We start from the raw sequence: 16,611 nt of genomic DNA on the forward strand, positions 1-16,611 counted from the left end.
GGTTATGGAGTTCAAGCCAGTTTAATGAGTGAAGGGAGAAACAGTGATGAGAGAAAGATTTGGCTTTGGTAGCAAATCTGGAGATTTTATTGTAACATACTTCTAGTTTGGAGGAGAGTGAGGAGGATAAATTAGTAAGCAGAGGGGCGCGCCATACAGTAGAGAGGGAAGGAGATAAGTAGTGGCGAGAGTTAGTCTGGTTGCAGGAGAGAAGAAGTTGTTTCTGTAAAGTAGGCCGAGTTTTATGTGGGATGTTCTTCGTCTTCCCTTGCTGCAGTCCTGACAATTGGTAGTCAAAAATGGCAGTCCGGCCCGAATAATGAGTATAAGAGGGCTGTCGTCGGTGCCCGATAAGACTGCAGTCCAAGGCGTCAGGGTACTGTCGCACCGACCGCGTTCATCTCCTCAGTCTTTTTGCCGCATGGTCCGAGAGTTTTTTTTTTATAGTGATGTGTTGGCGTTTGAGATTCTCTGCGAGCTCCCTATTTCAGATCATTATCAGAGTTGGCCGTAACATTTTGAACATTTTTGTTTTTGAAGGCCAAGATTAAGCTGACTCCAGAAAAAAAAAAGGGAATGGAAGTAGATAACGTGAGAAGGATTCGCCAGGATTTTTCCTTTTGTGTGTGTTGTTTATGATGTTTTGTGGGGCGTTGTTGGCTCTTGCTCTTGTGCCATATTGTTAACACTTTAGATTAAAGTTGATTGTGCTGTTTTAGCTGCGTTATATTTTGTTATGAGTCCCAGCGCGGACCCAGCGCTATCCAAGAGCCTAAAGTAGTTAAGAGTGAAGTGGGATTAAATCCTGTACCTCTGAGTGCTAGGCAAGGGCTGGATAGGAGGGTTGCCAGGAGCATTGGTTCCACAGGAGTTTCAAGGAGTTTCAGGCAGATACTTTACTGTTACAGGATGTGTGGTAGGAGTGAGAGGAAATTGAAGAGGGAGGTGGATGTCTTCCAGAAGGTAAGGTAGTAGGGCCCTCCTTCTGTTCTCAAAGCTTTTTCTGTAGGCCAAGCTATCTTCTGTGGTGTGGGCTTTTTCCTAGCAGCTAGGTGGCTGCTACTAGTTCTGTTCTTGGCAGACAATTAGAGGTTGAAATTGATTTCTCTATTTAGCTGAGCATGGGTGGCTCAGATTTGATGCCCTCTACCTAGGGATGTTGTTGAGTGACCGCCTGTGGAACTTGTTTTAAAGAAATGAGGTTAAAGTTAGAGATAGCTGACTACAGAAGATTTGATCTGGAAGATCCTGTTTTGACTTCATCTCTTGAGGATCTTCACAATCAGAGAGATTTGGTCCTCAGGGAAGCTTTTAGCCCACTTTTTAGGATTAAGGCCAAAGGTTCTGCGAGGGGCCTCAGATCAGACAGTCTACCTGCTCAGACTTGCAGAGTAGGGGTCAGTCTCCTGTAGCAGAACTCCTGCTCATGTTTCAGCTCTAGCTATGTTCTGCTGTGTGCTCCTTTATAAGGCTCCAGTTACATGAAAGAAAATTGGATTTGATCTCTCAAGACAGAGAGTGTGGTGCCCCTGATCATAACGGGTTCAGATTTTATTTCCTAAAAAGGCTTTAAATCAAAGGCTGTGCAGATAAGCCTCCTCCACAAAGAAAAGAGGTCAACCAGGGCTCCTTCTTTACTCAGTATAGGGGCTCCAGGTTTCAAAGATTATCTCCTTCTGCAATTGAAATATGGGTGGATGCTTTGGTGCCAAAGAAGGGATTCTTAGGAGGGATTTTTTTCATGTCTATTGAAAGGTTGTCTGACATTTCAAGTTCATGTGGTTGACCTGCCAGCATAGAGGGTGGCTGCTTTGCTAATTGTTCTTGTTCAACTTGCATTCTTGGGGAAGCTACTCATGCGCCCATAAGGCTGTTGTAGCATTCGATGGTTTCGAACTGGAGATTTTCTAATGGACTTCTCTGTGAAGCCCTTTGGCTTATCTACTGCTCACAGCTATCACAACTGTCTCCGGGCTCCAGTGTTGCTTTACTCAGGCTTAGAGGTGGCCTTTTATTCACTGGGCACTGCCCTGATTCTGGCTCTCAAGAAAAAGGGACACCTTAGGGCAGGGTGGAACAGGTACACAGTCTGCTAGTTTATCTGCGCTTCTGCTCAGACTTCTGGTGAGGAGGAAGTCCATGCACGGCCTTTTCGTAAGGGGTAACAATGACCTGCCCAGTTGACTACCAGATTCAAATAATCTAGGCATTCAAAAGGGGGAAGGGTAGGGCTCTTGAATGTCACACTAGATTGGACAGTCCTTTCAGATAGATAGCTGGATTTTTATCACGACAGGTGTTTATTGCTTTTCCAGCCCATCTAAATAATTGCATGCATGATGTTCCTCCGCTCACAAAAGAAGGACATTTGCATCTTTCAGATGTTAGCAGGCCTGCCAGCAAAGATGCTCATGAGTTAGCTTCATTTTATTCAGTGCGATTCTATTTTGCCAGGGGAACACACGTGGTACACTTTTGGTTATCTGGCCTGTACATTCTACAAAGTGAGACAGGCAAGCAATTATTTTATCTGAGAAGGCAGATACTGCAGGCTGACTCTGGAAGATAAAGGTTTTGCAGAGCACAGAACCTCAACTATGCCTTACATAGGTTTGCAACAAGAGGATTTCAAAAGTGGACTCTGATTTCCATGTATTTCAGAAATTGATAGTGTTTCGGGAGTTCGCAGAGAGTTCTGTACGCTTTCAGGTAAAGGCCTGACCAAAGTACGCACAAAGGGGTAACTGGAGCTTACAATGGAAAGTTTCTTTCTGTCTCTCATTGGAAAACCATGTCTATGTTTTTGACCTGACACCTGATTGGCAGGTGCAAGTCTCTTTCCCGCTCAATCATAGCAAACCAAGCATGCCCAGTCCCCTTCAACAAATGTTTTCATGTCTTGTATGTAATGGCAGGTCGATGACAAGGGATTGTAATAAAGCTGCAAGATTTATATTTTGGAGTACAGCAACCATCAAAGATCTCGTCAGCCTAAGCACCTGAAACTCTCCAGCCCTTTTACTGAATGTTGGACTAATTGAGGTCTTTAAAATTCCAATCTCATACAAGGTAGCGAATTTCAGTCACAGTATACATGACTGCCTTTAGCACTCGCGAGATCCTTTTGGACTTCCACAAATGCCAAAAGGCCGAAAAACCCCCCATGCAGCTCCTACTCATGCTTGGGAGAAAACAAGGATTATGGAAAAACAGGGAGATTCGACTCAGAGCCCAGAGCCACTGCTGCTGCGAAATATCATGCATGGAAGGATTGGGGAATACATTCTTAATAACTGATGCAGCAGACTTTTGTACATATGACTCAGGAAGGAGATGTTACAGTTTAATCTCAATTGCGCTGCTTGTAGTGAATGTATTAAGCAGAAATCAAGTGGATCCCAGACATGTACTGCTGGAATATCATGTGTTGAAGGAAGCGAAGTCATTAAACATTGCACATATTTTGGTGCACCAAGACCGAGTTTTTTTGGATGTACTTGCAAAGCCTGCAGACACTGGCATTTTATTGCATCTGTGTTATTCCCATCATAAATAGTTCAGTTGGGATTAGGCATGCTCCACCTCTTCTTCAAAACAGATACTGTTCATCAGACAGCACAGGAAAGTTCAGGGGTACTCAGCCAAGCATGCCTCATTTCTCAACTGGTACCCTATTCACAAGAGTTTACGGCCAAGGAGCTTATGCTTTCAGCCTGCAACACAGCCTTTACTCTGCTTTAGATCTACCCACTGAAAGCTTCCCTCTCACCTCTATACACATTAATTAAAGCATGGATCACAGGAGTAGATGTTCGAGAATTTAAGCTTCAGTCCCACCACCTCCCTCTGGCCCCAGTTTAAAGCGAGTCCTGCCAAGCTTGGATTTTTATCAGCCACGTTAAAGTGTTATCAAGATGAGCTGGTTATTTTGATCGCTTTAGCCTGGCTCTCATCTGCAACGCAAGGATGAGGAAATTTGTCTGCTCGCTTCCATGAAATCATTTTCTCTTGAAGTCTAGCTCCCTATGAGCTAGATACTAATACTAGGAGAGTTATTTTGGGAGACAGGACGGCAACTAGATTTTTTAGCCAAAGTACAGTAAATGTCTCAAAGCTATTTGAGCAATAGGTACAAAACTGTACTTACAATTGCTCGATTTGCAGCTACTGCTGGGTGGAAATGTTGTCTGTGGCACTTGCTTTTCTGCATTGTGTTCTTCTGCAGAAGGGTGTCAAAGTTACTTTGTTCCTTGGCAACCTTTGTTCAACTGATTTTCCATAAGGAAGAAGATCATTCACTAGCTAATCCTTCTTGCTTGCTAAGCTGGTTTCTAATTTAAATTTTTGCCAAACTATTCATTTGCTCGTTTGCAGCTACCTCAAAATAAGAAAAATTTTCTTCATGCTATTACTAGAAGACCCCCTTGTACTTCTTGTTATTGTTGGGATGAGTGAGTCTTTGATTTTAGGCATTCTCAGCCTTTACTTTTCTCTTTGCTTTACAAGAACTGGGTGGCTCATGTGTGGCCTTTATTTGCCTCTAGGTGGATTGGCTTAACTTTTGCAAACTATATTCCCTTGCAGGCAAAGATTTTGCAGCTGAGGGGAAAAAGATTTTAGGGGCTACTGATGTACACTTCCTTTTTCTGAGGGGTGTGAGCTAAGGCTTTTCTGGAAACCTTTGTGTGGGCCATTTGCATACCTTCTCTTCTGGGGCACAAGTATCAGTTCTAAGTCTTGAGATGGTTTTTGGCAAGCTAATTATATTTCATTCTGTCAAAGATTTCTATTCTTTATAGGTTATGCCTCCTTGGAGTCTGCTGCATACCTTCTCAATTGTCAATCACCTAGCAAGGATCCTAGAAGAAAGCAGCTAAGTTTTGTACCTGTTTTACATGGCATGGTTGAGGATTCCTTCTGCAGTCAAGGACCTCCCACTTTTTCCCCTCTGTGTGTTTCAGGTGGGTTTCTGCTTTTGTAATTTGAAGATAATTTTACACTGTTATTACCATATCTATTGTATTGTCAGACTCCATTGCTGTTTGTTATTCCCATCTTACAGTCTGACATCTGGGGCAAGGAAGACTGAGGAAATGGCGTCTACTATGCGCATTAGTATTTGACTCTGTGACGTCAGTCTATTTAAGGATACGATCCTTTTCTGTCTTGCCATTTGGCCGACTTCAGCCTGCAGGTATTACAAATGACTGATCTGCAGGGTCTTATGGTCCGAACATCTACATTTTATGGAGGAATGTGCGCTGTACTTTTTCTTTATGTTTAGCTGGACGTGAGTATTAAATTTTAGGTGTTCATCAATGGTTACACCAAGAAGTTTGGCGGAGGGAACAACCTCTAAAATGGAGTTGTTATGGCTGGTTATTTGGAATGAGTTTGTGTCAGTAGGGGAGGACTTAGGAGGAGAGAATAGAAGGATTTTAGTTTTGTTAGCATTTAATGAGAGGTGATTTTGGAGCATCCAGTTTTCGGTACTTCAGAAGGCTGTTTGTGTCAGTAGCTGGAGATCTGTTAAGCTGAGGTGCAGCAGATCAAAGTAGAATCATCAGCATATTGAACAGTTTTAGTATTGGGTATGGCCATGTAAAAGTTGTTAATAAAGATGTTGAATAGAACTGGGCCAAGTATGGATCCTTGGGGTACTCCAATGGGGGTAGGACAGAAGGTGGAGGTGCCCTGGCCCCATTTGACAGCCTGGGACCTGTCAGAAAGATAACAGGAGAACCAGGAGAGAGTTTTGTGGGAGAGATTGAGATTAGACAGATGATTTAGAAGGTGGGTGTGGGAGATGGTATCAAAAGCTTTAGATAAGTCCAGCAGAACTGAGGATACTAAATTACCTGAGTCACAGGCTAAACTGACAATATGTAACAAGGAGAGAAGGGCGGTGTTGATATTATGTCCGGGGTGGAAGCCGTGTTTGGTAGGAGAGAGTAGCTGGTGTTGGGTAAGGAATGGCAAGAGCTGAAGGTGGATGCATTTTTCAAGGAGTTTAGAGAGAGGTGAAAGGATGTCTATGGGGCGGAAATTAGATACGTTACAATTTTTGCCACCCTTGTGAAGTGAAAGAATATATGCAGAGTGCCATAGTTTGGGTACAAAGGATTCAGGTAGGGTTCTATTGATCAGGATGCTAATCGGGAGAGCAATACCATCTGAGGCTATTTTTAAGGAGGAGGAGGGAATGTTGTCGGGGGCATTGGAGCAAGGCTTTAGTTTAGAGAGTAGTTTCTTTTTTTTTGTAGATGGAGATGGGTTTGAGTTTGAAAGTAGGGGGGAGAGGAGGGAGAGGGTGTTTGGTTGGGGTGGGGTTGAGGGTTGTTGTTGGTTAGCTCAGCAATAGAAGTGGTGAAGAAGGTGTGGAATAGTGAAGCAATTTCAAGGTCAGATTTGCTGGTGTCGGGGCAGGGATTGTTTTTAGAACCTGGCCTAAGGAGAGAGTTGATAGAATTCCAAAATTTTGGGGGTTTTTTTGCATGATTTGTTTGCATTGTGATGTTGTAGGACTTTTTATCTTTGATAACTTGTTTTTTTGGCAAGGTTTCTTAGTTGTTTGTATTTAAGTAAGATGTCTGGTTGTTTAGTTTGGAGGTATGTTTTCCAGGTTTTATCTCTTTGTAGCATAATCTTTTTGGTGTCTTTGGTAAGCCACGGGGTGGTCTTAGTTTTTACTCTTTTTGTTCTTACTGGAGCTAGGGAGTTAAGGGCATTTAAGAAAGTTGAATTGAAAAAGTCAACGGCTGAGTCTAATGGAAGAGTTTTCAGAGGGTTCCAGTTGGTATTCCCGAATGAATCAGAGAAAGTAGTAGAGTTAAAGTTAGAGAGGTTCTTAGTGTGGATAAACTGGTGGGAGTGTGGTGGGGGGGGGGAGCTTGATGGATGAAGGCAGGGAGGTGGCCTCCTAATGGGTCTGGTATGACACCAGATTGCATCACTTTATTGGGATGAGATACTAGGATCCAGTCTAGTATGAAGCCTGGGGGGTTGGTTTGTTGGGTCTAGTGATGATGTTAGTAAGTTGAGTGTAGTTAAATAGATTGATTGATATGGTGGGGTTAGGGTTGTTGATTTTGTTCCAGTCTATATTTACATCACCCAATATGCAAGTTCCAGGAATATAGAGGGAAATGAAGCAGATGCTTATATTTTTGTTAATTTTTAGAAGGTCTGCTACAAGTTCAGCATTATTGAAAGAAGGGATGGGATTTAGGATATGGAGTAAAAGACAACTGGTTGGAGTAGACTAGTGCGACACTGCCACCTCGAGTACTTAGGCAGTCAGATCGAAGTGATTGAAATCCAGGGGGAAGGAATTCAGAGTCACTTATGTGAGGTTTTAGCCAGATTTCAGAAATGGCTACAATGTCAGGTGAGTTGTGAGTGAGCCAGGCATGAAAGTGGATTGTTTTATTTTTTAGGCTTTGGGTATTGATGGTGAGGAATTTGAGGTATTTATTGGTGGAATTATTGTGGGAGATAGTGTGGTTAGTAAGAGAGAAGTTTGGTCCTGGATTAGGGTGAATGTCACCGGCTAAGCAGAGGTAAGTGAGATAAGGAATAAGTTGTTTTGGTTTGTACTTAGAAGTGTCTGGTAATGAAACGGTCTGGGTTTGTAGTATTTAGTAGTGAGTGGGAGAAGTTTTACTTTGAAGAGGATGGAAGGGTGGGAGGGAACTAAAGAGGCTGAGATGTTGTGGGAGGGAACTAAAGAGGCTGAGATGTTGTGGAAGTGTGTTGTGTGGGGAGGCAGAAGTGGAGAGTGTAGATGGAAGTGAGTATAGGAGGTGGCATGGTAAAGAGGAAGTAGGAGGAGGATGAGGATGGATGTGGAAATAAAGGTTTTAGGAGTAGGAGAGTGCATGATAGGTGGGGGCTGCTGGATGTAATAGGAGGTTAAGGGACTTAGGAGGGGAAGGGGTGAGGTAGTGAGAGGCAGGTGGGGTGGAGGGAAGGGGTGAGGTAGTGAGAGGCAGGTGGGGTGGAGGGAAAGTGTTGAGGATTGGTCGGTGGAGAGAGGGAGGGATGTTAGGAGGAGAATAAATGTAGGAGCACTGGGGGTGGGTGGCATTTGGGGGTAGGGGAGCGGAGTGAGCCCGCAGGGCGAACGGAGAGGGTCAGAAACAAGTAAATGGAAGAGCAAGTCAGCGAGGAACAATCAGTGAGGTGAGTAGTAAGTACAGAGCAGCAAGGCTCAGGAGTAAGGTGCAGTTCTGCTAAGAGAGATTGAGGGGGAGAATGGAGGCTACAGAAGGTAGGGCAGGGCAATAGAGCAAGTAGGACAGACAAATATCCAGTAGCTTGATTTACTTTACAATAAAGTATTTAAAAGTAGGTTAATGCTGCCATCTAGTGGACAGATCAGTTAACAACAGCTAATGGATGTCAACAGTCAGGAAATCTCAAGGCAGGATACACCAGGGAATGATATACACATGGCAGGACAAAACTGTTTTTTTTTTAGTGTTAGTACAGGTTCTGCTCAGGTGACCAGTACAGCACTGGGAAAAGTAAGCGTTCGCTTTAGATGGATGTCAACAGTCAGGAAATTCAGGATTCAGATATTGGTACAGTTGTTTCATGCCACTCAAAAGTTGTACATATCTTACATGAACAATGCCATTAAATACTGCTTATCCAAATTCGGTCAGTAGACAACAACAATTCACAGACAAAAAAATGAAATGCCATTAATATTCTAGTCCCAAACTCAGACCAGTCTTTTCAGCTCATCGTCTTAGTATCTTCAGCCGTTGAATTCAAATTTGGTTCATCCAACAGGTGACCATTTTGACAAAGCTGTTATGAATCCCTTCAAAAGTGAGGTGTGTAAGCAACATGTCTAGGTTTCCCATCTGGTTTCTAGTAACTGATATCCTTTAATCCACGTAAAACTTCATCAGAACCTTATACACCGTGCTCTGTGTTTTCTATCAGCAGAAGATGGCTGCCAGAAACACAGGAAACTCGACAAACAAAACAACCAGGCATGGATAACAGCAGGCTTCTATCCAGTCTATGCTACCTTCAGTACGAAAGAAACACAGGCTCCGATCTGGCTTGAATAACTCCAAAAAAAACTTTAATGTGAAGCGCTTTTCGTCTTCCTCCTTTGGAAGACTTCATCAGACAAAAGAAAAAAACTTCATACACAGTTTTAAAATGAAAAAGGCGCCAAAGCAAAGCACAGTAATTGGATTCAGCCACCATTCAATTAACTAATTAAATACTAAGTTAAATAATTACAAGTGTTCTGCATCAAAAACCTTTTTCTTGTGTTAAAAAAGCTCATATCAGCAAAATAAAATAATTCATTTAAAACTTCTGTTTAAAACTTTCATTTTAGAAAAAAACAAAATGCAAAACTGTACTCCAACATAAAGTACAGAAATACTGAATGAAAAGCATAAATGTAGGAAAACGTAGTTATAAATATAAGCTTGGAGTGTACAAGAAGAAAAAAACATAATAATAAGTATAAAATGAATACAAATGTAACAACAGAGTACTGCTCACAGCACCAAGAGGTGACGGTGTCTGAAGCAAAAATGTCAATAACTATGGCCAGGGTGTCAAATACCTGAAAGTACAAATACATACAGTAAACTATGTTCTAAGACACAGGATCTGTGTTCTAAAAATGTTGAAAAAATTTAAAAACTATTTTTAGTACTAGACTATAAAAATGTTCAAGGGAACTCAAGACGAAAACAGGAATAAACTACAACAGTTGGAAAATGATGAAAAAGGTGGACCACATCAGTTACTGTTGGGGAAACGTGAACTTGTTTGGCAGCTTAGGCTGAATTCTTACACTCCGCCTGGTTTAAACGAGGTCACATCTTTGACTTGTATTTTGAAGTTGAGAAGTGTATTGAGGTGACACATACAGTATTTCATTTCATGTTAGCAAAAGGTAGCAACTGTTGTAGTTTATTCCTGTTTTCATCTTGAGTTCCCTTGCACATTTTTATAGTCTAGTACTAAAAATTGTTTTTAAATTGGTTTTAAATTTTTTCAAGATTTTTAGAACACAGATCCTCTAAGGTCTTAGAACATAGTTTACTGTATGTATTTGCACTTTTAGGTATTTAACACCCTGTCCATAGTTTTTGACATTTTTGCTTCAGGCACTGTCACCTCTTGGTGCTGTGAGTAGTTGTCTGTTATATTTGTACTCATTTTATACTTATTATGTCCTTTTTTTTTCTTCTTGTACACTCCAAGCTTATATTTATAACTACGTTTTCCTACATTTATGCTTTTCATTCAGTATTTCTCTACTTTGTTGGAGTACAGTTTTGCATTTTGTTTTTTCTAAAAGGAAAGTTTTAAACAGAAGTTTTAAATGAATGATTTTATTTTGCTGACAGCTTTTTTAACACAAGAAAAAGGTTTTTGATGCAGAACACTTGTAATTATTTAACTTAGTATTTAATTAGTTAATTGAATGGTGGCTGAATCCAATTACTGTGCTTTGCTTTGGCGCCTTTTTCATTTTAAAACTGTGTATGAAGTTTTTTTCTTTTGTCTGATGAAGTCTTCCAAAGGAGGAAGACGAAAAGTGCTTCACATTAAAGTTTTTTTTTTGAGTTATTCAAGCCAGATCGGAGCCTGTGTTGTTTCTTTTGTTTTGGAGAGTTTGTTTTTTCCAGTTATTCTTATGCTACCTTCAGTGATGTACTATTTTCAGGTGTCTGTTTGCAGCTTAGCAATTCTGAAAGCAACATAAGCATATCAGAAATTGTAATTCCGAAACTGTGCCTTCAGCTTGTTAGGCAGAAGATATGCTGTCTGCATTGAAAGGTTTGCTTTGACCGTCATTCGAATCAAACAGCATGTTCTCCAGCCACAGAAACAGATCCCATAGTAGTTGTCTGGAACTGCTTAGTTTAGCCATTTTGGGCTGGAACAGTAAGGACCCTGAGGTTCTACTAAACTGAGTCACTTTCTTGACACTGCAGGAACTTTCAGAGGCACAGTTAAAGTTATAAGGCAGTAGTAGATCATGGGAACACCTTTGTGTAATGAAAGAAAGTTAGCGACCAGCGAGCACACCATTTTTAATTATTGTCACAGATGTGATGTAAAAGTATGTGTGAGAGGATTAACATCATAATGGGCTCATATCCTGTTGTGTGCAGTGTTTTGCTGCTACGTTCGGCTAGTCAGGAATGTCTGTGTTACTTTGATCTTGTATCATCAATGATGCACCAGTCGTGAAAGTTGTCACTGGATGAATGTTTTATATATGAAATTCAACTATGGCTTATTTACTTCTGGCACAAGAGCACAATCCCTTATTTTTGTGTATATACTCATTTCTTTGTTTACAGTGATTGTTTATATTGTGAGCATTTTATTAGCAAATGTTGAATGTTTGGAGGTTTTCTGCCTGGGCCTTAACTGCAAATGTGCTCTGTCCATTTTGAGCTTCCATGTCACCCAGTAAACGTAAGTAAATAGATGATTCAAGGATGCTTGTTTAAAAAATCGAAAGAAAGAAAGAAAAATTTGTGTTGTGAATTCTTGTTGTCCCAATTGCATTACATGGCCTTATTTTAGATGGGCCTGCATCATGCATATTGGTAAGCCATTCCTTACCTCATACATTTAGAAGTGAACTGTTCTGTTTGTAAAACCTATAGCATTCATGCATTCTTCCTTATTTTATACTCAGGCTGCAGCACAGAATTTGTCTGTCCAGTTCAGTTTTTAGGGTGTCCTTGTGTACCAAGTCTGTATCTTTCCTTTGGCCTCATGGGATTTTGCCTTCAGTTTCTTCCCACACAACAAAGGCACCTTATGTTAATTAGCGATTCTTGAGATTGATAGGTACATGTGTAGGTGTATGTGTGTGCGTGTTTGTCTGTCTGTTCATGTTCGATCAGTTAGCATTCTCCCTGTAGGATTGTTGTCTCTTTCTTGAACTTGAGTTGCCAAGATAAGTTGCAACCCTGCCATGACCCTGAATTGGATTAAGTTAGCAATCCGAGAATGAATGAAATTTTAGCATAGAATACCTAAAGCAAATCTGTGGGTGTTTTATAGGTTCATAGGTAGGTACTAGGTTATTGGCCATAGGGCCTATATAAGCCTAGCCAAAGGTACCCTGGCTTTCGCCACCCAAGAAAGTTATTTTCCTGTGCCACTGTCGAGCAGAGCCACAGAAGTGATCCCCGGGGTGAATTTCCTATCTCCCATCCAATCATCAAGATTTTTCTTGAACAGTGCTAATGAGGAGCTTTGTTTGATATAGATAGGTAGTTTGTTCCAGAGTATGGGAAGTCTCTGGGACAGGAATCTATCCCTCCAGCATGTTCTGTTTATTGTGGTGACTAGGTTTAGGTCCCTAGAGTGTGTAGCTTGTAGGGATTGGGATTTCTTTAAGTGGAGCATGTCTAAAAGCTCTGGGTTTGACATAGCTTTGTGTGTTAGGCAGAGATTGCCTCTGAGTAGGCGATATGCAACGGAGTAAAGCTGCAGTTTTTTGAGACGGTCTGCATAGGGCATCTCTTTGAGGCCGGTAATCCTCTTTGTGAGGTATTTCTGTGGCCTTTCCAGTTGTTGTAGATGTCTTGTGAGGTACATACCAAAAGGAGCATTGTACTCTATAATGGGTCTAATGAGTGACGAGTAGAGGGGAACAATGACCTCTTTTTTTCCTGGATGAGAAACCTTTTGTGATGAGGTGTGCTACATAGAAGGATTTCCTAACTACTGCGGCGATGTGATTATCAAAGGAGAGACTACTGTCCACCTGTGTCCCAAGGTCTCTTATCACACTTTCGGTGTTAAGTAGACTACCACCTATGTGGTAGTTCATGGGTACTGAGTTTTTACCAAAAGGAATGACAATGTACTTTTTGGCATTGAGCTTGAGGCCATGGCTTTGACACCAGGCATCTGTCTCAGCAAGGCCCTTTTGTAGGATGTCCACATCTTTTGGAATTTTGATTATGGCTCCTATTTGCAGTCATCTGCGAACTTCGTTAGCCAAAGACCTTCTGTGTTGGCCTGTACTTCAGAGAAGTAGATACCAAACAGGAGAGGACCCAGGACTGAACCCTGTGGCACTCCACTTGTCACTGGTCTGAAATTGGATTTGGAGTCTGCTACTTTCACAGTGTGGGTTCTGTCAGTGAGCCAGTTGGCAACCCATCTTGTGACATAGGGATTTATACCTAGTTTAGTGAGTTTATCTATAATTCCAGAGTGGGGGATGGTGTCAAAAGCCTTGGCGAGATCTAGATAGGCGGTGTGAACCACCTTACCCTGATCTACGGCTTTGGTGACCGCTTCAAAGAAGTCTATCGGGTTTAGGAGACATGATCTGCCTTTTACAAACCCGAACTGGGTGGGGTCCTGAGTCTGGAGATTACCAATGTCATTGTTTATAAGTTCCATGATGATACGCCCCATAGCCTTGCAGACCAGGCTCGTTAGGCTAATGGGGTGGTAGTTTCCGGGGTCTGTGGTGGCTCCCTCTTTGTGAAGTGGGATAACTGTCACTCTGCTCCATTCAGTGGGCACATAGCCTTAGGTGAGGCTATGATTGAACATGGTACTTAGGTGGGGTGCCAGTTCGTTCTGTAGTTCATGTAGAACACAGCCTGGGATGTCATCAGGTCCCATGGATGCTGTGTTCTTGGCTTTGGATAGTGTGTTTTTACCTGTGCAGCCGTGACTACAGGAACTTTGCATTCTTCTGGTATAGAGATGGGCCCTTTAGGGGATGACAGAGGGGTAAAGTTAGCACTGAACCTATCTGCCAGGATGTTGGCAATATCCGTTGGTTCTGTATATTTAGTGCCATTGTGCTGCAACTCAGAGCAGATCTGAGTGTTGCCATTGAGATTCTTGACATAGCTTTTGAATGCTTTGTGGTTGTCTTTAGAGTCAGTGGCGATTTTGTTTTCATAACTAGCTTTGGAGGATTTTATGAGGGATCTCAGCTTCTTATTGAAGCTGACCAGGGAGTTTCTCCAATCATGGGATTTTACTCTTTTTTTTGCAACAGTATCTTTCTTCTGTTGTAGAGTTTGTTTATGGCAGGGGGCCACCAGATTGGCTTCCTTTTTTTGGAGGATAGCATCTTGGTTCTGTTAGGGATTGCACGATCCATGCACTCATGTAAGTGCTTATAAAGTGCATTTGTGTAGGATTCAGCAGTCATACCTCTATTGTCTGTCAGCATGGGTGTCGTGAAGTTTGCCACTTCTGTCTTAAGAAGCGTGAAGTTGGCTTTGGAGAAATTTTTTACTGTGGTTTCCCTAATGGGGGGTGGGAGAGGGATGTGGATGTCTAGGGTGATTAGCTTATGGTCAGATCTGACCAACGAGGAATTGACCTCTGGTGTGGAGCACCAGTTGCCCATGTTGGTAATAACCAGGTCTAAGATATTGCTGCCCCTGGTTGTGGGTGTGGATAAGTTGATCCATGGCATTGTTATTTATGAATTTTAGAAAACGTTGAGCGCAAGAGTTGTTACAGGAGTAGTTTTCCCAGTTAATGGTAGGGTAGTTGAAATCGCCCATTATTAGGGTGTTAGGTTGTACCCTAATATTTTCCAATGTATTAAGAAATGAGGAGTGGGAATCCTGGGGCATGGTGGAAGATCTGTAGCAAGCTACAGTTTGGATTGCGGTCTTGCCCAGAGTTAGTTGCACTTGGATAATCTCGGATGCATTATGCTGAGCAACTAGCCTGGAGGTGTGGATATCCTTAATGAATATGGACACGCCTCCGCCTTTAGTGTTTCGGTCCAGGTTAGGTGGCCGAAAGGTGTGGTATGAATTATAGCCTGGTAATGCAGGGGTACTCTCTTAGTAATGTTGGCAAGTTGGAAAGGTATACTGAGATCTTTAAGGCTGTATCCCAGTGCTGTAAAATGACTATTATTAGTTCCTATTTACATACCTGTGGGATATAATTTTTAAGGTGCAATTTTTTTTTTTTTGAGTCTAGCATTTACATTACTGTTTTGTATTCTCACTTTAAAGTAGGATTTTATATTATCAGTGGTATGAAGTATGCCAGACATGCAGTGCTCCAAGCATTTGGAAATGATCCATGAATTTTCTGTGTGTAGTGCAACAGGCAAATGATAGCATCTCTGAATGCCTCACATCAGATGTAGAAAAGCCTGTATTCTCTCTGGCAGGATATGATGATTCAAGAGTTGTTTCTGGCAAATGCTTTGTCATTTGTTTTTGTCATTAGACATAGCAGTGTACTCTTGCATGAATGTAGTACAATTCAGTGAGGAAAAAATGGGGAAATGCTTCATTTAGTTCCATTTTTAGTTTGTTGGTCCATGCTAAGAGTATTTTGTGTGTCTAAGAATACAGATACTTCATTGGAACCCCCCTGAAAAGGGTTTTAGGGTCTGTGATATCTGCCACTTTAGCCGGGTAAAATAGTAAACTGAGTAAGTAAAACTTAAATCAAAGTATGTTCCCCTTTATTACTGCTGCTTCCTGATTAAGCTTTCTTTAATTCATACCCCACTTGTTTCTGCAGAGCCATTTGATGGATAGTTAAAACTGTATATAGGGTTTTGCCTTCACTGGCTTTCCGCAGTTGGAGAGTAATTGAGATCAGCTTCCCCCTTGTCCCTCCAGTGTTATGAAGTAATGAAGGTTTCAGCTTGCAAAGTTAGTTTGAGGTAAGCTGTTTTCAGATGTACTTCCTTCCAGCACCACCAGCAGGATACCAATGTGATTACAACTGTAATCACATTTAACATTGAAGGCTTATTTGATTTCATGTATTCTACTAATTTAGAATTCTTTCTTTCTCTCTCCCTGTTTTTCACTCTCATTCCATTACCCTACATTTTCCTCATTTTTGTTCATTTTTTTGCAATTAAACCATGCTTGCATTTTCATTTAATTTTAATTTTGCTACCCGCCAAATTGGACCCTTTAGATACTTCTGAAGATGATTTATTTATTCTTAATGCTCCAAACACTCCAGTACCAGACCCTTCTCCTATGTTGCCACCTGTCGGCGTGCAAGCTATGATAGTGAGCCACGACACCATCCGAATCACCTGGGCTGACAACTCGTTACCGAAGAACCAGAAGATTACAGATGCACGTTATTATACCGTACGATGGAAAACCAACATCCCAGCCAATGCCAAGTATAAGGTACTGTTTCTAATTTTATAGTTTTGCACATTTAATCCAGTCCTAGACAGTAGAGTCTCGGAGACTGATTAATGTAGTATGTTTACAGCATGAAGGAAGTCATGGTTCAAAAGCATGTCATCCACGTGTAAATAACGTTTAATAAGTGATGTTCATTGTAAGGATGTCTGCTGGAGTGTGAATTGCAGTGTATAGAAGTTATACCACATGTGGACGTCTGACCATCCATCCTGACTTCATGTTTTCAGACATCCTACACACTGGGCTGCCCTGTCTCTTGCATCATTAGAACTTACTGTTTAAAGGAGAGATTGCTTGCACCATTGTCACTTTGTTTTGCCACATGGGTATGTGGAAGTTAGTGTACAGCCTTTTACAGACTTTTTTAAGGCTTGATCAGCGATACTGATTTCTCCTATATTTGCCTGTTAGATCTTTTGAC

The 16,611-nt window shown here is 41.5% G+C and overlaps 1 protein-coding gene across 13 annotated transcripts in view; it reads left to right on the top strand.

Annotated features, from left to right (window-relative positions):
- Positions 1-16,611, top strand: part of NEO1 (neogenin 1) — a 2,116,015-nt gene that overhangs the window by 1,777,793 nt on the left and 321,611 nt on the right. For 11 of the 13 annotated variants that reach the window (XM_044077666.1, XM_044077665.1, XM_044077664.1 and 8 more), the window contains exon 17: positions 15,946-16,169. In XM_044077666.1, coding sequence (XP_043933601.1) covers positions 15,946-16,169 — 224 coding nt within the window. The remainder of the gene's footprint in view (positions 1-15,945; positions 16,170-16,611) is intronic. The other 2 variants (XM_044077656.1, XM_044077662.1) reach the window with 1 other exon arrangement.

Source organism: Protopterus annectens, chromosome 7.part0, assembly GCF_019279795.1.
Source record: "Protopterus annectens isolate FY-2018-M chromosome 7.part0, PAN1.0, whole genome shotgun sequence".
In the NCBI taxonomy this organism is placed as follows: Eukaryota; Metazoa; Chordata; order Ceratodontiformes; family Protopteridae; genus Protopterus; species Protopterus annectens.